Below are 20,813 nucleotides of genomic sequence, written 5' to 3'. Positions count from 1 at the left end.
TTTTTAACTTTTTCGTTTGACTATATTTCTCTTAACTTGATCACTAACCGCCGAACTCATGAATACTCATAAATACTAAATAGAGTAGGCCTATTGGCCCAGGGGCTATTTAAATTAGAAGAAGAAGAAGAAAACCGTGATAAATAATGTAATGCCCTGCTGAAATTCTAAACTTTATCGAAGCCCTTCTTTTGCTTAACAGAAAAGTTCTGCATTTATTTTAACTCCTTATATCTCGAAGTAACAATTATTTTAAATTTTCCCTTATTTTTATTGCTTAATTCTGTTTACGTTAAGTAGTATATTAGGAAGCGGTGGAATCGGGTAATTAGAGTTTACTTTTAAATCAGATAAACAATATGGCGGAGTATCTAGCATCGATTTTTGGCACAGAAAAGGATAAGTAAGTTTCTTATTTAACTTATTTAAATGTCCATTATTACTTTTAAAACACCCCTGCTTGTCTTATTATATCAACTGCGGAAACAAATAAATAGAAGTATCCTAACAAAAGCAACTTACATTGTAAAATCAGAAGTGAAACAGGTTGGAGTGAGTACCACGCTCAGATGCCGCGAACTAAAAAATGCCAATGCCTAGGCTTTTTGATGAGAATTACAGAATGATTTTTTTTATTAAAAATGTATTAATAATAGCTAGAATACTAGTAAACTAAGCTAATTTAGCATATTTTAACTTTCTGTGCAAAGTCATTATTACTGAAAAAAATTCCAAAGTCAGGTCAGCCTGTGGCACCCTCCACTGAACTTGAAAGAAGGAAAAAAAACTTGACCCGTGACCTTCATTAAAACAGAATTTACTTATGTTTCTTTTTAACTATTAGTAAACATGTGCTTAATATTACCCAATAAGTAATAAAAATTTGACAATTAATTTTAATTACTGTTGTAAAGTGAGATAAACAGCTTAATAAACACGTGTTTTCTTGAGGGGGTGTGACCCGGGTGTGGCACATCGCATGTAACTTTTTATTTCTGTGTCTTATGACTATGTGTTCACAATCAGCATGCTATGCTTTTAAAATTGATAAAGGGTAAGTATACCAAGCTACAAAACCTAAAATCTTACTTTCAGTTTAAAAAATAATAAAAACGATCATCAATGAAGAAAGCGTAAACATTCTATTTTTAGGTGTGACATAAAAAAAACAGTCATAAACCTAGCCAAATGATTGGATTCTTGCGCGGCACACATTTTCCCGCGCCTCGTGTTCACCAAAAAAGATTATAATAAAATGGCATTATTACTTGAACGGACCACATCTCATTCCGACCATAAGTTATTACTAGTTAATTGTAATGTGTGTAAAATTGATACTTTCAAGTTTCATATACACATAGTTTGGTTTATTATACACGGGGTATTTTAGAGTTATTTGATTCGAAAGATGAGAATTATATAGAGCTACTTTCACTAAGGCGCCGCTTGCGAGACAAACAAAGAAATTAGGCCAAAAGTAGATCCGACAATTCTTAATTAATAGACTTAAATAGAAACGGATAGTTCCGATTTCTAAAATTAACGATGGCTTCGTAATCATTAGTTTTATCCCTCTACCCATTAGTGAAAGCGAAACTGGTCGCCATTTTTGGTAAGCGCATGAGCCGTGAGATGGCTTCAAAACAACAAACCCGGAAGCTGTGAATCGAACGGCCTACAATGCCCCCAAACCCAAATGGCCAACAAAGCCAAATAAAATGGCAAATGCTCATCAATAGATAATAGAGATACTCACTAATTTTAAATTTCGTTATTTTTCGATTTAAACATTACCAATGGAAACTAGAGATCAATCTCTAATCAATCAAATACTTAATTTGTTGAAAATAAACTCATTTGGAGCTTAATTACTAGTTTTTCTTACTAAATCTAGAATTTACTCAAATTTCAAATTAAACATGACTACTGAATGATAGACATCCATATTTAATCCATTAGGCACTAATTTTGAAGTTTTTAGTTCATTTTAAACTAAATTACTTAATTTAATATTTATTGAACTCACTGCCATGGCCAACACACCTCTCCATGACAACTCTACTTAAGCTTGAACGTAAAGAAAACCACAAATAGGTTAGACTTTTTAAGTGGCCATGTACCCAGAGTTCCCCACTAGTGATCATCAAATAGCGGTCACGTGGTTTAAAAAAATAAATAAATTTGGTTGTCATTCAAAAGTCGTGTCTTATTTTAAAAAGCGCATGCAATATTTGATTTATTTCTTCATATAATGATAAAACTAATAATTCTACAACCTCCAATTCATTTTTGTGACATCCGGGCTGATATTTTAGAAGTTCTATTAATTTGAATGAGACCGACTTTTGAATTTAGCCTCCGTTCTCCAAACCAAATTTTAAAATGCTTTTCTGGCATATCTAACCCTGCCACTTATGGTTTGTTGTTATGACACGGAAATCCCGCCATTTTGCGCGTGGTAAACATTTTTAAATGTAATTAGTTGAAGGTCTCTGGAATTTGGCCGGAAATCAAACGTCCGGTCCGGGCGCCATATTGTTGTTAGCAACCGACCACTCCTCCAAGTTAGCGAGAAATACTATTAATTACTGATTTTTATTAATTGGCCACTCCAAGCATTGCAAGCCAAATAATCCGTGACAACCAGATCGCCATTACTTTTCTGAAGAGACGAACTCTGCAGGGTTGACCTTGCAGCTGATTTGATTTTAGCAGAATATGCACAGTACATTTGATTTTATTACCACATTTCTATTCGTATGGACACTGTCTTCGTCAGAATAAAAAATCACATAATGGAATTAGATCTAGAGAATTTTTAAATATTTTTATTTAATTTTTTTTTAAATGGAAGGGTGTTTAAAAAGGAAAACTAAATTCAAATTAATGAACAACATGTTCAAGAATATATAGTATAGATCTAATCTTTTTAAAGATATTCAATCCCATGCATGTTTTATTAACTAGTGTAAGTGTTTTAGCAATGCTTAATTAGGGCAATTCATAAAATATTGCGATGTCATTGTAAAATTAATCTAACCTTCTTCTCTCACTTCACTTGGGACAGGTGTGTTATTTACAAAGTTTTGTCTATGCTCGGTTTAAAATGTAAAGATTTGTAAGTATTTGATTTATTTTAAAAAACACTGCAATAGCATTCAAATTCATTAAGTTAGCGAGAAATACATTCTAAACAGCGTCACGGGCAGTGCGCGTGACAGACATCTCGCTCGCTTAGTTTTGTCAACCAGAAAAGTTAGCCTATCAAATACAATTAATTAGGCCTATAAAATAAAAAGAGGCCAATCGCATTAAAATGATCGCCTGTGAGCGAAGATATATGCAAATTACAAACATCGCTAGCCCGCCTGCGTTCTTTTGTCAACCAGCGAGAGAAAACTCACAGCACAGTGTGAGCATGCGCTAAATCTAGTCCAAGTACTTGGTTATCCCAAGTTATAATTAGTATTGTAGGTCTAGATTAATATAAAGTTCACATTAAATGTATTTAATTAAGATGTGTGTCTATTTGATTTTAAAAATGTCAGCCGTCACAAAATTACGGACCCCCCCCCCCTTACGAGTGTGACGTCATTTATGGACGAACCCAAATGAGATCAACCGGAATAACTGAAATTAGATCCTATGGCATTTTAAAAATAAATAGTATTTTGAAAAAGAAAAAAAATTAAAAAAAAAAACAACTTCTAAGCCAAGCAGACACATACTAAGACAATAGTAAATACATCATTATGTATGCTTTTCAAAAGCCTTGACGGTATGGCATCCCCCCTCCCCACAACTAGACAACGTTGAGAGGTCATTGTGAAGGCCTATAGCATACGTCAACTGCTATTTGAGATAGCTGATGACGTCACTTTATCTCCCCCCCCCCCCCTCAACCACCTTGCGGTATGAACGCGTGGGCCTACTTGGGGTCACAGTGAGTTCAAGAAAGCCCTATTTACTCCAGTTGTTAATTTTTTATCTCCCCACTCCATGAAATAATTGTAATTGACCATCTACGCATTTCACATTGTTGGTGACGTCACTAGCCTTTAATTTTTTTCTCATGAACGCAAGAAAGGCTGGCTTTTGCAAATTTCGTGTTTTTTTTTAAATCTGTGTTTCTCCCAAATTCAGTATCACTGGCTAATAGTTATATATTCTGCTAGAACAGTTATCCTTAAAATAGGTAACAATATTAAACAAAACTGTACTCGCGTGCGATCCTAGTCCTTATAATACAGTTTATGTAGGTCCATCTCTAGACTACACGGCGAGTTCAAATAAGCCAAAAAAAACCCACGTGTAGCCTAAACTAAATTTTAAACTAACTGTAAAAAAAAAAACAATGAAAAAAAAATGACGTCACGCCAATGATGGGTAACCCTAGCCTATGCTAGCATAGATGTACCATGTACGCATGTGTGATGGGTGGAAAACAGATCAACGGTAAAGAGGCACCACGAGAACCGGCGAGACAAGTTTTATACGTCCTAACGGGTTCACGAGTCACTGCGAGACTAGCAATTGGATAGGACTTACCCAGGTTCGAATCTCGCGACACCCGAAAGGAAAAAGCCCTGAGAAGCAAGATATGCCGGTTTTTAAAGATATTTCCCGGCTATTCATCGAAATTCCCGGCTGCGTGGGAACCCTGTAAAGTTCACATTAAATGTATTTAATTAAGATGTGTGTCTATTTGTCATTTGATTTTTCAAATGTCAGCGCATAAAAATTGATTACCCGAGAGCGAGAATTAGGCATATGCCTATGCATTCCAAACATCGACACAGACCAAGTGTGACACACGACTCGCTCGCTCGCGCTGGTTTGTCAGCGAGAGAGGCTTCGCCCGCCACAGCGCGGGCACAGCACACACATACATGTCCTAGTCCATGCGTACTTGGTTTACTAAATACTAATTAGTAATGTAAACTTAGACCCAACGCTAAAATCATTTAATTTATCTATCAGGCCTCTAAAATCGTAATAATATTAACTTTACTAAGCCTAATATTAAATAAATGTATCAACGAAGACCAGTGAAAATAATATTATAATTAGCCTAATTAAAATTTATAAAATCAATAAGAAGTAAAACAAATTAATTAAGCTATAACAAATTTAAAAACAAATAATTAGGCCTAAATATTTTTACTAAATAAGCACATAAAGACCAACGCTCACTACTAGATCTAATTCCAGGGAACAACAAAAAAAATAAAATAACAGATCGTTGTGGTTTTAGAGTCATAGTATAATCCAAAAGCAAAGTGAAATATCCATAATTAGGCTTAATTAGTCTAATTACGCTAGCAAAATAAGCTGAAAAGAGTGTCAAGTGAAAAGAAAACACAATTATATAAGCAGCGAGAGGATAACACTGTACAGCTTCCGTAACAATAGCGATGACGTCACAATAAAAAAACACGTGCTTTCAGTGACCTTTTTAGGAGGCCGATTTCTTAAAATCGGCACATAATATTTGCATTTTTTTTTCACTAAACCATCAATCTAATAATACCCTACCTTACAGTGCCATTTAGACACCTAATAGTCCTTTATTTAAAGTTTTTAAACAACTCAAACTATACCCATGTTTACGTTTGACTTCCCTGGTCGGAAGCAAATTTAAAAAAAAAAAGTCTGCCAAAAATAGGTTTGTCATCTTCAGATAGCTTAAAATACGCGAAAAAAAACGCCATTTTTCGCGTGATAATTATTTTTAAAATTAATGTTAAGGTGGTCTCTCGAACAAAGCAGAAAAAATTGCCCAATCGTAGGCCAAGGTGTGGTAGCCATTTTCTGGTTAGCAACCAAGGACGCTTTCAAGTTAGTGAGTATCGCTAATAGATAAGGCATAGCTATACCTAGATCTAGATCGAATTCAACTTTATCTATTATCAGTATTAAGCAAGTTACACTTAAATATAATAATTTTTGCTAATCTATCGTTTTAGGTAGGGCCTACATAAAAAAAATGCTAAAATCGGCCAAGGCTAGTTATGTCAGAAAAAGTTACCTCATTGTTAAGTGTTAAGGCTTTAGTAGAAGTGATATGTTTGTGTCAAATATTATAGATAATTGAGTAATAAACAAAAGGCCGATGCTAGCCGGAAAAAGATACGCATGCGCAATGGAGAGAAACTACGACTTAGGCCATCGCGGCGATGTTTTCGATGGTACTGCGCATGCGTGTGTTTACAACCGCAGATCCCTAATACTAATCCTAACTCTAATCCTAGCCATAGGTCACTGCGCATGCGCAGAGCTATCTTTTGCAGACTAAGTGGAGGCGTTGGGGAGAAAAATCTTCTTCCGAGTAGTCACTTAGTAAACAAAAATCAATGGCTAAATATTAGCGAGGCTCATTAACTTGAAAGCGTCCTTGGTTGCTAACCAGAACATGGCTACCTCACCTTGGCCTACGATTGGGCAATTTTTTTGTTTTGTTCGAGAGACCACCTTAACATTAAGTTTAAAAAAATTATCACGCGAAAAATGGCATTTTTTCGCGTATTTTAAGCTATCTGAAGATGGCAAAGCTATTTTTAACAGAATTTTTTTTTTAAATTTGCTTCCGACCAATGAGGTCAAACGTAAACATGGGTATAGTTTGAGTTGTTTAAAAACTTTAAATAATGGTCTGTAAGGTGTCGAAATGGCACTGTAAGGTAGGGTATTATTAGATTGATTGTTTAGTGAACAAATATTGTAATTATTATGTATCCATTTTAAGAAATCTGCATCCCAAAAAGGTCACTGAAAGCACGTAATTTTTTATTGTGACGTCGTCGCTATTGTTACGGAAGCTGTACAGCAGTATCCTCTCGCTGCTTATATAATTGTGTTTTCTTTTCACTTGACACTCTTTTTCAGCTTATTTTGCTAGCGTAATTTCACCTGGCTTTTGGATTATACTATGACTCTAAAAGCCCTTAAAAAAAGATCTGTTATTTTATTATTTTTATTTTTTGTTTATCTCTGGAATTTGTAGTGAGTGTTGGTCTTTGTGTGCTTATTTAGGCCTAATTATTTGTTTTTCAAATTTGTTATAGCTTAATTAATTTGTCTCAGTTCTTAATATTTTCATAAATTTTAACTGGGCTAATTATATTATTAGTTTCACTGGTCTTCTTTGATACATTTATTACGCTTAATAATGTTAATATTATTAAGATTTTAGAGGCCTGATAAATTAAATGATTTTAGCGTTGGGTCTAAGTTTACATTACTAATTAGTACTTAGTAAACCAAGTATGCATGGACTAGAACATGTTTGTGCTGTGCTCGCACTGTGGCGGGCGATGCCTCTCTCGCTGACAAACCAGAGCGAGCGAGTCGTGTGTCACACTTGGTCTGTGTCAATGTTTGGAAGGCATAGGCCTAATTCTCGTTCTCGGGTGATCAATTTTAATGCGCTGACATTTGAAAAATCAAATAGATAGACACACATCTTAATTAAATACATTTAATGTGAACTGTATATTAATCTAGACCTACAATGCTAATTATAACTTGGGATAACAAAGTACCTGGACTAGATTTAGCGCATGCTCACACTGTGCTGTGAGTTTTCTCTCTGGTTGACAAAAGAACGCAGACGGGCTGGCAATGTTTGTAATTTGCCCACAGGGCCTATCTTCGCTCTCGTGCGATCATTTTAATGCGATTGGCCTTTTTTTTATTTTATAGGCCTGATTAATTGTATTTGATAGGCTAAATTTTCTGCTTGATAAAGCGACGCGAGTGAGATGTCTGTCATGCGAACTGCCCGTGACGCTGTTTAGAATGCATTTCTCGCTAACTTGATCAATTTTAATGCTATTGCAGTTTTTAAGTTTTAAAAAAATAAATCAAATACTTACAAATCTTAACAATATTTTAAACTGAGCATCGGCGAAACTTTGTGAATAACACACCTGTCCCAAGTCCAGTGAGAGAGGAGGGTTAGATTCATTTTACAATGACATCGCTAGAATTTTGTAAATTGCCCTGATTAAGCATTGCTAAAACACTTACACTAATTAATAAAGCATGCATGGGATAGAATATCTTTAAAAAGTTTCGATCTATTCTGTATTCTTAAACATATTTTATTGACGCATATTTGTCATCAAATTCATTAATCTGGGTTTAGTTTTCCTTTTTAAACATCCTTCCATTTAAAAAAAAGGAAATCAAATATTTAAAAAAATATAGATCTAGATCTAATTCCATCTTGTGATTTTTATTCTGACGAAGACAGTGTCCATACGAATAGAAATGTGGTAATAAAATCAAATGTACTGTGCATATTCTGCTAAAATCAAATCAGCTGCAAGGTCAATCCTGCAGAGTTCTTCTCTTCAGATATGCATATGGTTGTCACGCATTTTTTTGCTTGCAATGCTGGGAGTGGCCAATAAATAAAAATCAGTAATTAAGCTCCAAATGAGTTTATTATCAACAAATTGAGTATTTGATTGATTAGAGATTGATCTCTAGTTTTCATTGGTAATGTTTAAATCGAAAAATAACGAAATTTAAAATTAGTGAGTATCGCTACCAAATATATCAATATTGGCCAGACAGTAACTTTAAACAGCAGTGTTTGCCAGCAATATTTGCTATATAAAAAGTATATTATACAGGGTCCGTAGCGGACCTTGAATCCTTGAAAAACCCTTGAATTAAAAAAAACATCTCAAGGCATTGAAAAACCCTTGAATTTCCCCAAAAATGAGCAAAAACCCTTGAATTTTATAGGTAAACCTTGAAAACCGTGCGATGGATCTAAACCTTTTCTGGCTTTTTTTTTTTTTTTTTGCCGTGGGTCTGCGTTAATTTTGGAGTCTACTATTTCCAACCCTCTCCTTCGCTGACCTTCGTTTTGCATAGGCTCTTCCTAACCTAGATTCTAGATCGTGACGTAAACGATAGCCGAGGGCTAAATTTAGCATCGTTTTTCGGGTATCTCCGTTTACGACCGAGTTACTAGATTCTAGATCTAGATTCAGTGTTTTCTGTTAGGGCCTACCTACTTGTACGGTTTTGTCCGTAATTTTTCGATTTTGACACCCCTGTTGCGGAATTAGGCCGCAATTCGCAAATGTTACGCAAAAGCCCACAGTAAACATCAAAATCGATTTAGTGTCGATCTTTTTTTTTTTTCTTGTGTTAAATTTCTATGGTTTCAACCATCTTCCATCATAACAATCGGACCCCCCCCCCTAATCCCTTCCCGACAATATCTCGGCAGTTGTTGGCTCTATTTATATTGTGAACTTTATTGACCCCGCGAGTGATCTGTTGTCTCCTGATCGGTGATGTCCGTAAAGAAAAAAAATTGGAATGTGGCCTAAATCATTAAAATTCTGGTCGCGCATGGAAATTATCTCGATTATAATTAAACCTACATCTAGAAGTAATATTTTTTCTTCAAGAAAATAAGCCTTAGGTTTAAATTTTAAAAAAATAGCCTGAACTATGCGAGCGTAGGTTTCTATTTATTTAAATTAAAATTTTCTCGGTGTGGGTAAAACACAAAAGGGCGAAACGTAGCTGCGGAATTACGGGTAAATAGCGAGACATAATTTATAGAATTATTGTGTTCTGTTGTTTTAGATGTGCGAGAAGACACGTTTTTACGAACCTAGATCAGTCACGGTTCTTTGTGTACCCCACGTCAGCAGACGTTTCGGTCACTGCGACTTTAGATGGTCTTCTAGGTCTATCTCAACTTACAGTGACCTCGCAGTATATTAATAATTATAGTGGTGGATCTAGATCTAGATTTGTAACTATTAACCAACAAGATTTCCTAATGCCAAGAGGCCTATTTATCACGTTCGTTAAAAAAACCAATTAGCAAATGACGTAATCGTCAATCTCACGTGCGCTATGGACCAAATACACATTGGCTGTATCAGATGGGTGAGGCTGTAGACAGAACCTTTTGATGTCATTCTTGACGTGGCTGTCTGGTTATATATGACGATAGAGTTTGGGGTAAAATTCGCATTAATTACGTGACGTCATCAATGGGCTACCGCTAGGCTGTGTAATTAAAAAAAACTAAATCCTAACTTTACCAGCTCATTAGCATCGCCGATTGTCTTCTTAAAAAAAGGAAAGATTTTACGCCGACGTAATTTTTTTTTTTTGTATTTATCAAAAGAAAAGAAAAATAATTTGAAGGACTATGACTGTGCTGTTTTCACTCAACTTTACGGACACTTTTTACCACCTCTCACTTCAAGGTCGCGCTGACGGTAAGACCTACGACACGAGACCACGCGCGAGCACAGTAGTGTCTCACGGTCAAGGCAGTTCTACAAACGCTGTTTATCTAATTTAAACGTGGTTATCTTTCAGTGGCGTAGCCAGGATCGTCTCAAGGGGGGGTTCCAATTTTTACCCGGGGACAAACTTTCGATTTGCACCCCCCCCCCCCTCAAACTTTCAATTTGCACCCCCCCCCCCCTCAAACTTTCGATTTGCACCCCCCTCATACTTTTTCTATATACCGAGGGGTCTATGGGGGGGTTATGACCCCCCCTAACACCCGCCCCTGCCTACGCCACTGTTATCTTTAATATTGGGCTTACTGCTAGATTTAAGCGAAAACAAAAACTAGATCTGCATCGTTTTAGGTCATTGAATAAAATATGTAGGTCTGCTATAATTTAGTTACACCATCTAGCAGGGTCTAGATCTAATTGCTTTTTAATGTGGTAAAACGTCCTTGAAATGTTTAAGAAGCCTCGAATTACCGTGTTTGAGAAAATTGCCGCTGTCACTGCCCCTCCCATCCGCTTGTAAAAAAAAATCCGCTTTTCACTTTGTCGGGCGGCTACATCTCTGACATGAGTATTACTAGCGGAGTTACTTGTGAAATTGTTTTTAAAAAAAACTTAATTCTGTTATTCCGCGATATGAACTAACTTAAAAGTTCCACGATATTTCTTTACGTCATCATGTATATCATAGGTGGGGACATTGGGGTCGTCCATAAATGACGTCACACTCGTAGGGGGAGGGGGGATCCGTAATCGTGTGACGGTGTGTGATGAGGGGATGGGGGGGGGGGGGGTCAGATGGTGTGACATCACACTTTTGCATTATTAAAAAGCAATGTTAGAAAACGAATTTTAGCATTTTAGAAAACTGTTTTAATAAATTGTAAAACGAATTGATTAAAATACTCTATTTTGACAGAGTTCAGACAAGATTTTGGGAAAAAATCGTATTTTAAGAAAAATTCAACTGCAGTTATGAGGGGGGGGGGTTATAGGCTGAGGTGTGACGTCATTTTAGAGAGCGGGGCCTGGCTTTTTGTGATGTGTGACGGAGGGGAGGGGGGAGGTAAAAATCTTTTTAAAAAGCGTGAGGTCATTTATGACATTAAGCAGGATAATTTCTACAAGCATAGCTAGTTTTTTTTTGTTTCTATATGTGTGCAGAGTCCTTTTTAAAGGAATATATTGCAGAGTCCTTTTTAAAGGACTATCAAACAGACGAACCAATGCTTCCTTTTATGTATAATGACCTGATTCTGATTAGCACTTGACATTGACAAGTCATTCAATTGAAGTTGGGTTTGTTGCTGACTCTCTAATAAAGTCTCTAAAAAAAATAAAAAAAAGCAAGTGAGCTTCAAATTTTCAATTTCAAATCTGATTGTAAGACAACTTTGATTTGATTTTCATCAAATTTTTTGTTGAAATCTCCATTACGTTAGTGAGAGACTTAGCCTAATGCAAACGTTTTAAAATAGAGCCAGTTCACCAAAAAAATGAAGGGAATTCTTCACTTCCTAGTCAACAAATGGAAACTGAAATCAGCTGAGTGTGACCAAGTTCTGTTTCAATTTTCAACATTCATAGATACATGTACTCTAAATAGTTGTCTATCTAAATTTAATAGAGCACATGATAGGCTGAACAGTTTTTTCATAGAACAGCTTGGTAGAAAAATTTCTTATGTGAACATTTGGAAAATTGTTAGAGATCTATTGCTTCTGTCACATGGTCAAGCCAGTGTTGAAAGAGGTTTTTCTGAAAATAGAAGTTGGAGGAGTGTCATTTGACACCAAAGATACTGATTGCAAAAGGGATAATGCTGGACTCTCAGACAATCTCCTGACTTAGATAATTTTGTAATAACACCAAAATTATTTTAAAAATTGTGCGTGCAAAAGACATACATCACCCTCATTGTAATGCCCATTAGTGGTAGTTTTTACCTTGAAATTCCCCCCTAATTTAAGTCACCTTGAAAACCATGAAAAACCCTTGAATTTTCTTTTGGGATTTGGCTATGGACCCTGTATATAAACAGCAGCCATTTGTAAAATAGAGTGGCTTCCCCTGAATCTCCTGCTAAAAGTTTACCAAAAAAAACCTCAAACAAGATGGCTGCTTTTTTGCATCTGGTGAAAACATCGCTAGTCTTTATTTATTACTGAAAAGTTTTAACACAATTGTTTAAAAACAGGTACATGAATGAAACGTTGAAACATTTTTGTAATTTTCAAAACATAAATCTTCCTTAAAATGTTAAATAATTACTAAAAAAAATGTTAAATAATTACTAAAATTTAATAAAATTTATGAGGCACTTTCTTTTCACATTACTAGCCTCTGCCGATTTTATGTACCTAAACCGATAGATTACCTAATTTTTTAACTTAGCCGCCTGTGCAGGTCTTTTTGTAGGCCCCAAGTCCTATCTAGAATCTAGATATTCTCGCTAAATCAAAAATTTAGATCTACTCAATTTTCAATTTAAACATGATCACTGAATTATAGACATCCATATTTAATCTATTAGGCACTAATTTTGAGGGTTTTAGAATTTAGACTAAATTACTTTTTAAAAATTTATTGTCACTCATAGCTATGACACAACACACTTTACCATTACATGTACAACCATGTGTTATCACCCTTGTGTTTGAAGCTACAGAAAGCCACACATCGGGTTTGACTTTTTAGCTATGCACAAAAGTTTCTCACTAGTGATGCCAATGCCCAAGTAGCAGTCACATGGTTTTTAAAAAAAAATTGGTTGTCATTTTCTTGGCCGGTTTTAAAAAGAAGAGCCTCACATTATTTTATTTATTTTTCAACGACTGATAAACCTAATATTACAACAATATTCGGTTCATTCTTGCATTCTTGAGGCTGATATTTTAAAAGTTCTTCTATTTCTAAAGAAACCAACTTTTTAATGTAGCCTTCATTCTTTAATCAAATTTTAAAATGCTCTTTTGGTATATATAACCCTGCCAGCTATAGTTTGTTTTTATTATGTGAAAAAAATACCACATTACTCTTGGTGAACATTTTTAAAAGATTCTTAAAGGTCCCTGGAACCAAGACAAAAATCATCTGAAGTCATGCCACCAGTGTTGACACCATATTGTTTTTTTCCTCCAAGTTTGCCTGTAATAATAATAATATTAATTCACAATAACAATACATAGATAATATTAATTCACAATAACAATACATAAATAATATTAATTCACAATAACAATACATAAATAATATTAATTCACAATAACAATACATAAATAATATTAATTCACAATAACAATACATAAATAATATTAATTCACAATAACAATACATAAAGCGAAATGGTGAGGCGGTAAAATGCGAGAAATGTCACATGCGAAAATAGCTGATCATGTGTTATTTTTCATTCGGCCTTCGTCTGATTGGTAGGCCTGTTAGTAGTATTGTAATCTTCAGTCTAGTTTTATGGTTAGAAATTAGGGTTAGGTGTATGGTAGGAATAGAGGTGGGGTTATAGAAAGGGTTACTATTGGCATTAGCAAGACAGGTATAACAAATACACTATTTTGTACTATTGTGCTACATATATGTAGCCGCAAACATGTCAAGTCCAATAAATCTGATGTCCCAATTTTTACCACACCCAAAATTTTCTCGTTTTGATGATTCAACAACTTCTGTCCAAATGGTTAATTAAACATTGTTCCTTTTTGTAAAAATTTACTTTATTTTACCCCTTCCTATGTTCATTTATACGTAATTTAATTTGATATCAATCTGATATATTTTTCAGTTAGGCCTATATATTTAATATTGTCACAAAAAGTAGTCCTGTGGTTTAATGTTGCCAATAATAAAAGCAATAATTTATCCATACTATATACAACACCTACTGATTTATTTGTATTTTTCAGAGTAAATTGTTCATTTTACTTTAAAATTGGAGCCTGTCGTCATGGTGACCGATGCTCTCGTTTACATAACAGACCTACCTTCAGTCAGGTAAAAAAAATGTTTAAACAGTTTGATTATGCTTTACAATCACAGTACTTTGTATGCCTGCTCTTATTCTGTTTACATCAAACATCTAAAGATAAAAAAAATAGAAATGTGAAATCATTTTAAAACAAGAATTAAGTTAGTTTTTTATAGTATTCCATTTAGATAATAGAGTTTTCTAGATAAAAATAATTATAACAACAGCTATAATTTTATTTTTCCAATTTTGTTATATTAAATATAAGTGCTCTGAACTACATTGAAAACTAATCTCATTTTCAGACAATCCTACTTCAAAATCTCTACTTAAATCCACAAAATGCTGCCCTAACTGCTGATGGATCTCATAGTGAGTCTATGCACAATTTTTCAATATTTATTGTAAAAATGTTGTAATTTAAAAACAACAACAATTTTTATTTCTTGAGGTTACGCATTTTGATTAGCTTATTAGTTAAAAAATATCCAGAAGCCATGTTTAGATTTATTTTCCTACTAAGTTACCAAATGCCACTTTTTAACCTTATGGCTCCTATACTGCGGTCTATTTCATACTCCCCGATCCTAAGGAAAGGGGTAGTACTGTTTAAAATGTAACCTAAATATAGGGTGGGTCTTTTAAGAAATTCACAGTAAATACATTTTTAATCAGCAATATTACCACTACTATCAATTATTTTCATGTAAGTTACATGTGTCCCCATCACTTAGTTCAAAGGTTTCTGTAACTGAACATCAAAATTATTACACTACTGCAAAATTCTGCCAGTTTTTTTAAATCTAAATCATGCGCAATTTTGATTGTTAAAATTACTGGTAGGAAGTTTTTTTTTTTTTTTTGTTTCTTTTAACTGGAGAATATTTATAATAAATAGCCATAAAAATAGAATTAGCAGCGGAATGACTTGATATAAAAAGCGACATTTAGCATTAGGATTAGAGGCAGCGTTTAGCAATATTAGGAGTTAAAGGGTTTAAAAAGTGTTTTAGTATAGTAATTGAAATGCTGACTATTTTTTCCTTTTAGTTATGTTGGATGATGTTCAAGCACAACAAGAGTATGATGAGTTTTTTGAGGAAATTTTTGTTGAATTGGAAGACAAGGTATTCAGACATCTCAGTGCATTTTGATTGAGTTGATTGGTTCGCTTTGTGTGATCTTGCTCAAATACAGCATAAGTGTTACTGTATATCAATATGTTCATTATTATTGAAAATTGTAATGTTGTAATAATTGTAATAATTTTTAAGCAGGTCTGATTTAGGGCTTTATTCCTATGTTTATTTTTGACAACACACCTTCATGCTACAGTCTTTATTCTATCTTTACTTTAAAATGTGTTTCTACCCCAAAAATACACAACGGATATTCTGTTTAAAACAGTTTGATATCAAGTGATTTTATTAAAGCTAATCTTAGAGCTGTAATGAAGAACAGATTTTGAATATCCTTTAGAGTTAGTAATATGTAATGGACAGGTTATGCACAAGATGACCTAATAAAGATGTGTAAAGCAGTTTGTCTATCATATTCTCCATCTGTATAATTATATAGATCTGTATTTGTTTTTAAACAGTTATAAAATTTTTGCATTTAAAACTTATTATAATTGTTTAAATTTTTTCTAGTATGGAGAGATAGAGGAAATGAATGTCTGTGACAATTTGGGGGACCATCTTGTTGGTAATGTCTATGTTCGTGTAAGTATTCACCTGTTTTGGTTTTTAAAAAATCAATATAAAGCATTTCTGTTTGTGGCTAAAGGAGACTTACTGAAGAATTTTTCTACCAGTCAAGTATTCTTAAAAAGCTTACTATAGAGAAATACATATAAGGTAGTTCAGGTATAATAATGCGTAGTTTTGTTTTGTGTCTATTTAAAAAATGTTATGAAATGCGTAGTTTTGTTTTGTGTCTATGTAAAGTTATATATAATGTTAGGTATTTCAATGATCTATTTTATTTTTCCGTGTGATTTCAGGTAATATATTTAAATAAACACTAATATTTGTGTGACCACAGCATCAGATGCTGATGGTTGGACCACTGAACACCAAATGCCATCTGTGAAACTACAGGTCTTTTGCATCTGTTTTAGGGAAATTTTGCTTTGTACAGCTAATGATACCTTCAACCTCCACTTCTCAATTCTTATATATTTCAGAAGTCATGCTCTTTTTATATTTGGGTTAACATATATTGTCATAAAGTAACTTATATTTAATGTCTTTGTTCAGTATGTATTTTTTGGCTTACAAGTGGTTTTTTTTTTTTTTTTAAATCTTTGTTAGTCCACAGCAGTAGATTTTCTCATTTAGAAAAATAAATTGACTAACAAAACGTGAAAAGCAGCTCGGTGCCAAATTGAAGACTCAAAGCAAGAGCTGGTTGAGTCTTTAACAAAATATTTGCACCATGACATGTGACATGGTGAAAAAGTAATTTAAATTTTGCAGTGTCCTAACAGTTTTCATAATGATAATTTTTTTCAAGTTCCACAAAGAAGAGGATGCAGAAAAGGCAGTAGGTGAGCTCAACAACCGCTGGTTCAACCAGAGACCAATTCACTGTGAGCTTTCTCCAGTCACAGACTTTAGAGAGGCTTGCTGTAGGCAGTATGAAATGGGGTGAGTTGACTGGATGATTTTTAAACTATTCCTCGTCTGCTTATTTTAGTCAATAACCATTTAAAATCCTTGTCGCAAATTGTTGTAGAATTTTAAATCTTTGTGTGTGTACATGACAATTTTTACCAAGTTTTAAAATGGTGATAAAATGCTCACATTGATGTTTTTAAATGTTAAAATTATTTTTTACATGCCATTATTTGATTTTATTTTCAAGGGAATGCACAAGAGGTGGGTTTTGTAACTTTATGCATCTGAAGCCTATCTCAAGGGAACTCAGACGAGAGCTGTATGGCCGTAGTGGCCGCAAGAAGGGCAGAAAGTAATTATATTTTAGTTTTTAAATTAACTTTATCTTTGTTTAAGAAAATTAATATTTATGGAGACATTCGTGAGAATTTAGAATTTTTTTTTTTTTAAATATTGATTATTCAATGATGACTGAAATAAACATTTTATAACCTTAAGAGCACATACTTTTCACTTATTAAATTTATAGCTAATTTTATATTTAAGTATGGTGAAAAATGCTTTTGGAATGATCACAATCCTATATTTTGATAAAAAGCTCTTGAGTGAGTAATTTTAAAATCCAGTGAGCTCTATTATTTTCTCCAACTAACAGCTTTAAATACAAAATAGTTTGTAAACTTTGGAGCCTTTAAATCATCAGGCTTTAAATCATCAAGCTTTTTTGTTCCACATTTATGAAATGGTTGTTAAACAAAATTGTACATTTTCAGATCACGGTCCAGGTCACCACCTACAAGCAACAGTGGCCGCAGGGAACCTCGTGAGGCCAAGGGCAGCAGAGACAGAGAGGAGCGCAACCCTAATCGTGAAAATGGCAGGCCTGAGCGTGACAGAGGTGGTAGAGGAGGTGGCGATCGAGGTGATCGGAATGATAGGCGTGATCGCAGACGGTCCAGATCTAGAGATCGCCATGGTAGATATTAATGCAGCGTACGAGATCAAAGGGATTAGAGAAATACAATAAAAATGCTCAGTGAATGCTGAAGTTTTCTAAAGAAAAAAAAAATTAAATTTCCTTCTAAAAATTCAATGTTAATATTAAGGATATTCATTATTACATTTGGAAATTTTACCATGTATTATCACTAGTATATATCTGAATACCATTTAATAGTAGTATGCTGATCTGTAAGGACAATGCTTGAAAACTTTGAAATGTTTATGTAATGCTCGTTATTCCTGCCACATGGATATTTTTGATGGATAAATGCTTTACTGTCCATTATTGTCAGTCCTGTTATTCAAGGTAAAAAAAAAAATTTTTTTATTTTTCATAATCATCTTTTGTAAATCAAAATTTCATTGACTAGGGTCTTATGTTTTTGTTAAGTACAAAAAAATATTTTTAATGAACTTGAGCTAAACATTGTTTTTTGTATGTTTGTATTTTATCTTGTTCCTTTTTTGTTCAATAAAGATGATAACAGAAGTTTTCATTGTCTACTTAAATATTTTTGTTATGTAAAGTCGGTCTAGTACTTTATGAAAGAACTGTACACAGACTGAAGCTAGGGTTCCCCTTTCTCTTTATTTTTATTGATAATAAATGATTAATTGCCTCCTAGGATTTGATGTCATCTGATGTCCATGAGCCATCCAGCTCTAATGAGTACCTGAAATTAGTTGAATGATTGCATGAATAATTGCCACTTTTTTTTTTTGCTACCACTGACAAGAGTGAGACAGATGTTTTTGGAATTCAGGTCTAGATACATGACCTTGACCCTTGGTACCTTTAAACCTTGACCACTGGCACCAAATTACTTAAACGTTTTAAAAAAATAATTTAAAGATAACTATTAGCTAATAAATGGAATGAGCTATTCTTCAGCTAAATTCACTTAGTTATGTACAATATGAATTCACATGTATAACGGAACTTGATGGGAGTCAGCGTCCTAACTACATGATTTGCAGCGCCAAGTTGAGCAATGCTAGTCAATGCACAGGAAAAGTTAGAGAAACTAAGTCTTGCTTTTAAGCAGCATTGAGATGGAAAATACAAGAACACATCGTTCGATGAATTAAAGGCGAAGAGAGACAGATTTGATGAAAAGACTAATTAGTCTGTTCTTGGCTTTGTACACATCAACAAAACAAAATCCTCACAGCTTCGTACGAAGCTGCCTAATTGATCTCAAAGTAGGGCAAATCAACCATTGGTGCAACACTCATAAACTAGCTGTGTTGTAGATGGCGAATATCAAGTTGTGAAAAGCGGCTGAAATTAAATTATCCCAAATTCATCTATCAAATGACGCCCTCAGCGACATAATAGAGGACATAAGCAAAGATATCTTGGCTCAAGTAGTTGCAGATCTAATTCCAAGACTGACAAAATTCAGGCTTGAACTCGACGAGACTACAAACGTTTCCAATCTAAGCTAGCTTGCTGTATTTGTGCGCTATGTGAAAAATGACGTGATAAAGGAAGATTTTTCAAATTTTGTAAGCCTATACAACAACGTAGACAGCCGATGTGGAAATAAAAACAACTTGTTGATGACTTCTTCAAACGACAGTAATCTTTCCCTGGAAAGAACTCCAGTTCTGCATAGTAGAATTTCAGGTTTTGTTGAGCTAATGAAAGCCGATGCATCTACATCATTGTTATGCATTGTATTATTTACAGGCATGCGTTGGCAACTCAAACCTTGCCTCCAAAACTGGCAGAGATATTATCAATTGTAGTAGAATGCGTGAACAATGTGCGAAATAGTGCTTTGAGGCACCGACTCTCCAGTGAGCTGTGTAAAGAAATGGGCTCTGATTTTGAGGTACTTTTGTACATAAAGGTCCGAAGTGGCCTAGCAGTAAGAGATCGAATCCGGGTTGAAGTCAGTAGACCGTCACTGAGTCCACCCAACTCTGATGGGTACCTAACTCACGTTAGCGTAAGTAAAGGCGGCTGGTCAAAGTGCTGACCACCAGTTTCTTCCAGGCATAGCTCCGCCCCCCCCCCACCCCCCGAAAATTTCAAGTGAACTCTACTTTACTTGCCCCGTAGACCGTCAGGTTTGAAAGGGACCTTTATTTTACTGTACTGTACCGTACTAACGTTCGATGGTTATCACGGGGACATGATTGATTGAAAAATTCTGAGTTCATTCTCATTTAGCGTACACGGGTGCTATCTTCTCAGCACTCAACCATTTCAATCAACAGATGCTGGGCGGTGGAGTCAACATCAACGAAGTTTAAGAAAACATGAAGGCTGTAAAAAAAAAGCTACAGTTATGGAAACAACAAACAGAGAACGTTAACTTCGCAAACTTTCCTCTATGTACGTCAGATCGAGATGTAGCTGGAATCTGAGACATTTCTGTACTAGATGAACTGAAGCATTAAAAATAAGATGAGCTTGCAACACACCTCTAGGGATACTTCTCTACAAGAGGGTCATATCTAGAATGGGTGAGACAGCCGTTCAGGTTTAGTGTTGAGACAACAGATTTCAATGATTAATACCTTGATGAAATCATTGAAATTCAGCTAGCCAGGTTCAACAACAATCTTTCAGAACAACATCGCTTTCAAACGTTTTGGCGTTATTATTGCTAAGAAAGCTCTGGAGATTCTCACACCGTTTGTTACAGCATATCTTTGCGAGCACACATTTCCGAGGATACTGAAAATTAAAATGTATATAGATCTAGATCTAGATCTAGATCTAGTATAAAAGGAACAGACTGTTGTGGAAATGACACGAGAGTGGCACTTGCCAAGATGAAGCCGCGCATTTCTGAATTTGTCTCTGGAAGGCAACAGCAGAAGTCACGCTAATATAAAGTTAATATTTATCATTATGTTTGTGTTTTTGAGTGATAATCATATTTTCATAATTTTCTTCTTAAAGCACAGTGA

At 34.5% G+C, this 20,813-nt stretch overlaps 2 protein-coding genes across 2 annotated transcripts in view; one reads left to right on the top strand and one right to left on the bottom strand.

The window, feature by feature from the left end:
- Window positions 1-20,813, bottom strand: part of LOC131953671 (myosin-1) — a 43,194-nt gene that overhangs the window by 18,024 nt on the left and 4,357 nt on the right. The window lies entirely within an intron of this gene.
- On the top strand, window positions 303-18,378 carry LOC131953670 (splicing factor U2AF 26 kDa subunit). Its single transcript, XM_059316976.1, has 8 exons — window positions 303-403; window positions 14,204-14,291; window positions 14,571-14,637; window positions 15,316-15,392; window positions 15,918-15,989; window positions 16,783-16,916; window positions 17,134-17,238; window positions 17,660-18,378. The coding sequence occupies exons 1-8, from the start codon at window positions 360-362 to the stop codon at window positions 17,871-17,873; spliced, it is 801 nt and encodes a 266-aa protein (XP_059172959.1). The 5' UTR covers window positions 303-359; the 3' UTR covers window positions 17,874-18,378.

The sequence above is a fragment of the Physella acuta genome, unplaced genomic scaffold (genome assembly GCF_028476545.2).
Source record: "Physella acuta isolate Inbredline_101_S28 unplaced genomic scaffold, ASM2847654v3 ptg000937l, whole genome shotgun sequence".
In the NCBI taxonomy this organism is placed as follows: domain Eukaryota; kingdom Metazoa; phylum Mollusca; class Gastropoda; family Physidae; genus Physella; species Physella acuta.
Note: the sequence above shows the minus strand (reverse complement) of the source record. Positions and strands in the feature narration are given on the sequence as shown.

What these genes read in the sequence shown, in the direction of transcription:
- LOC131953670 (XM_059316976.1), top strand. Translation starts at nt 360, where the DNA reads ATGGCGGAGTATCTAGCATCGATTTTTGGCACAGAAAAGGATAA. An exon ending in AACTGCTGATGGATCTCATA is followed by an intron (nt 14,638 to 15,315) that starts GTGAGTCTATGC and finishes TTTTCCTTTTAG; the next exon opens with TTATGTTGGATGATGTTCAA. An exon ending in TTGGTAATGTCTATGTTCGT is followed by an intron (nt 15,990 to 16,782) that starts GTAAGTATTCAC and finishes ATTTTTTTCAAG; the next exon opens with TTCCACAAAGAAGAGGATGC.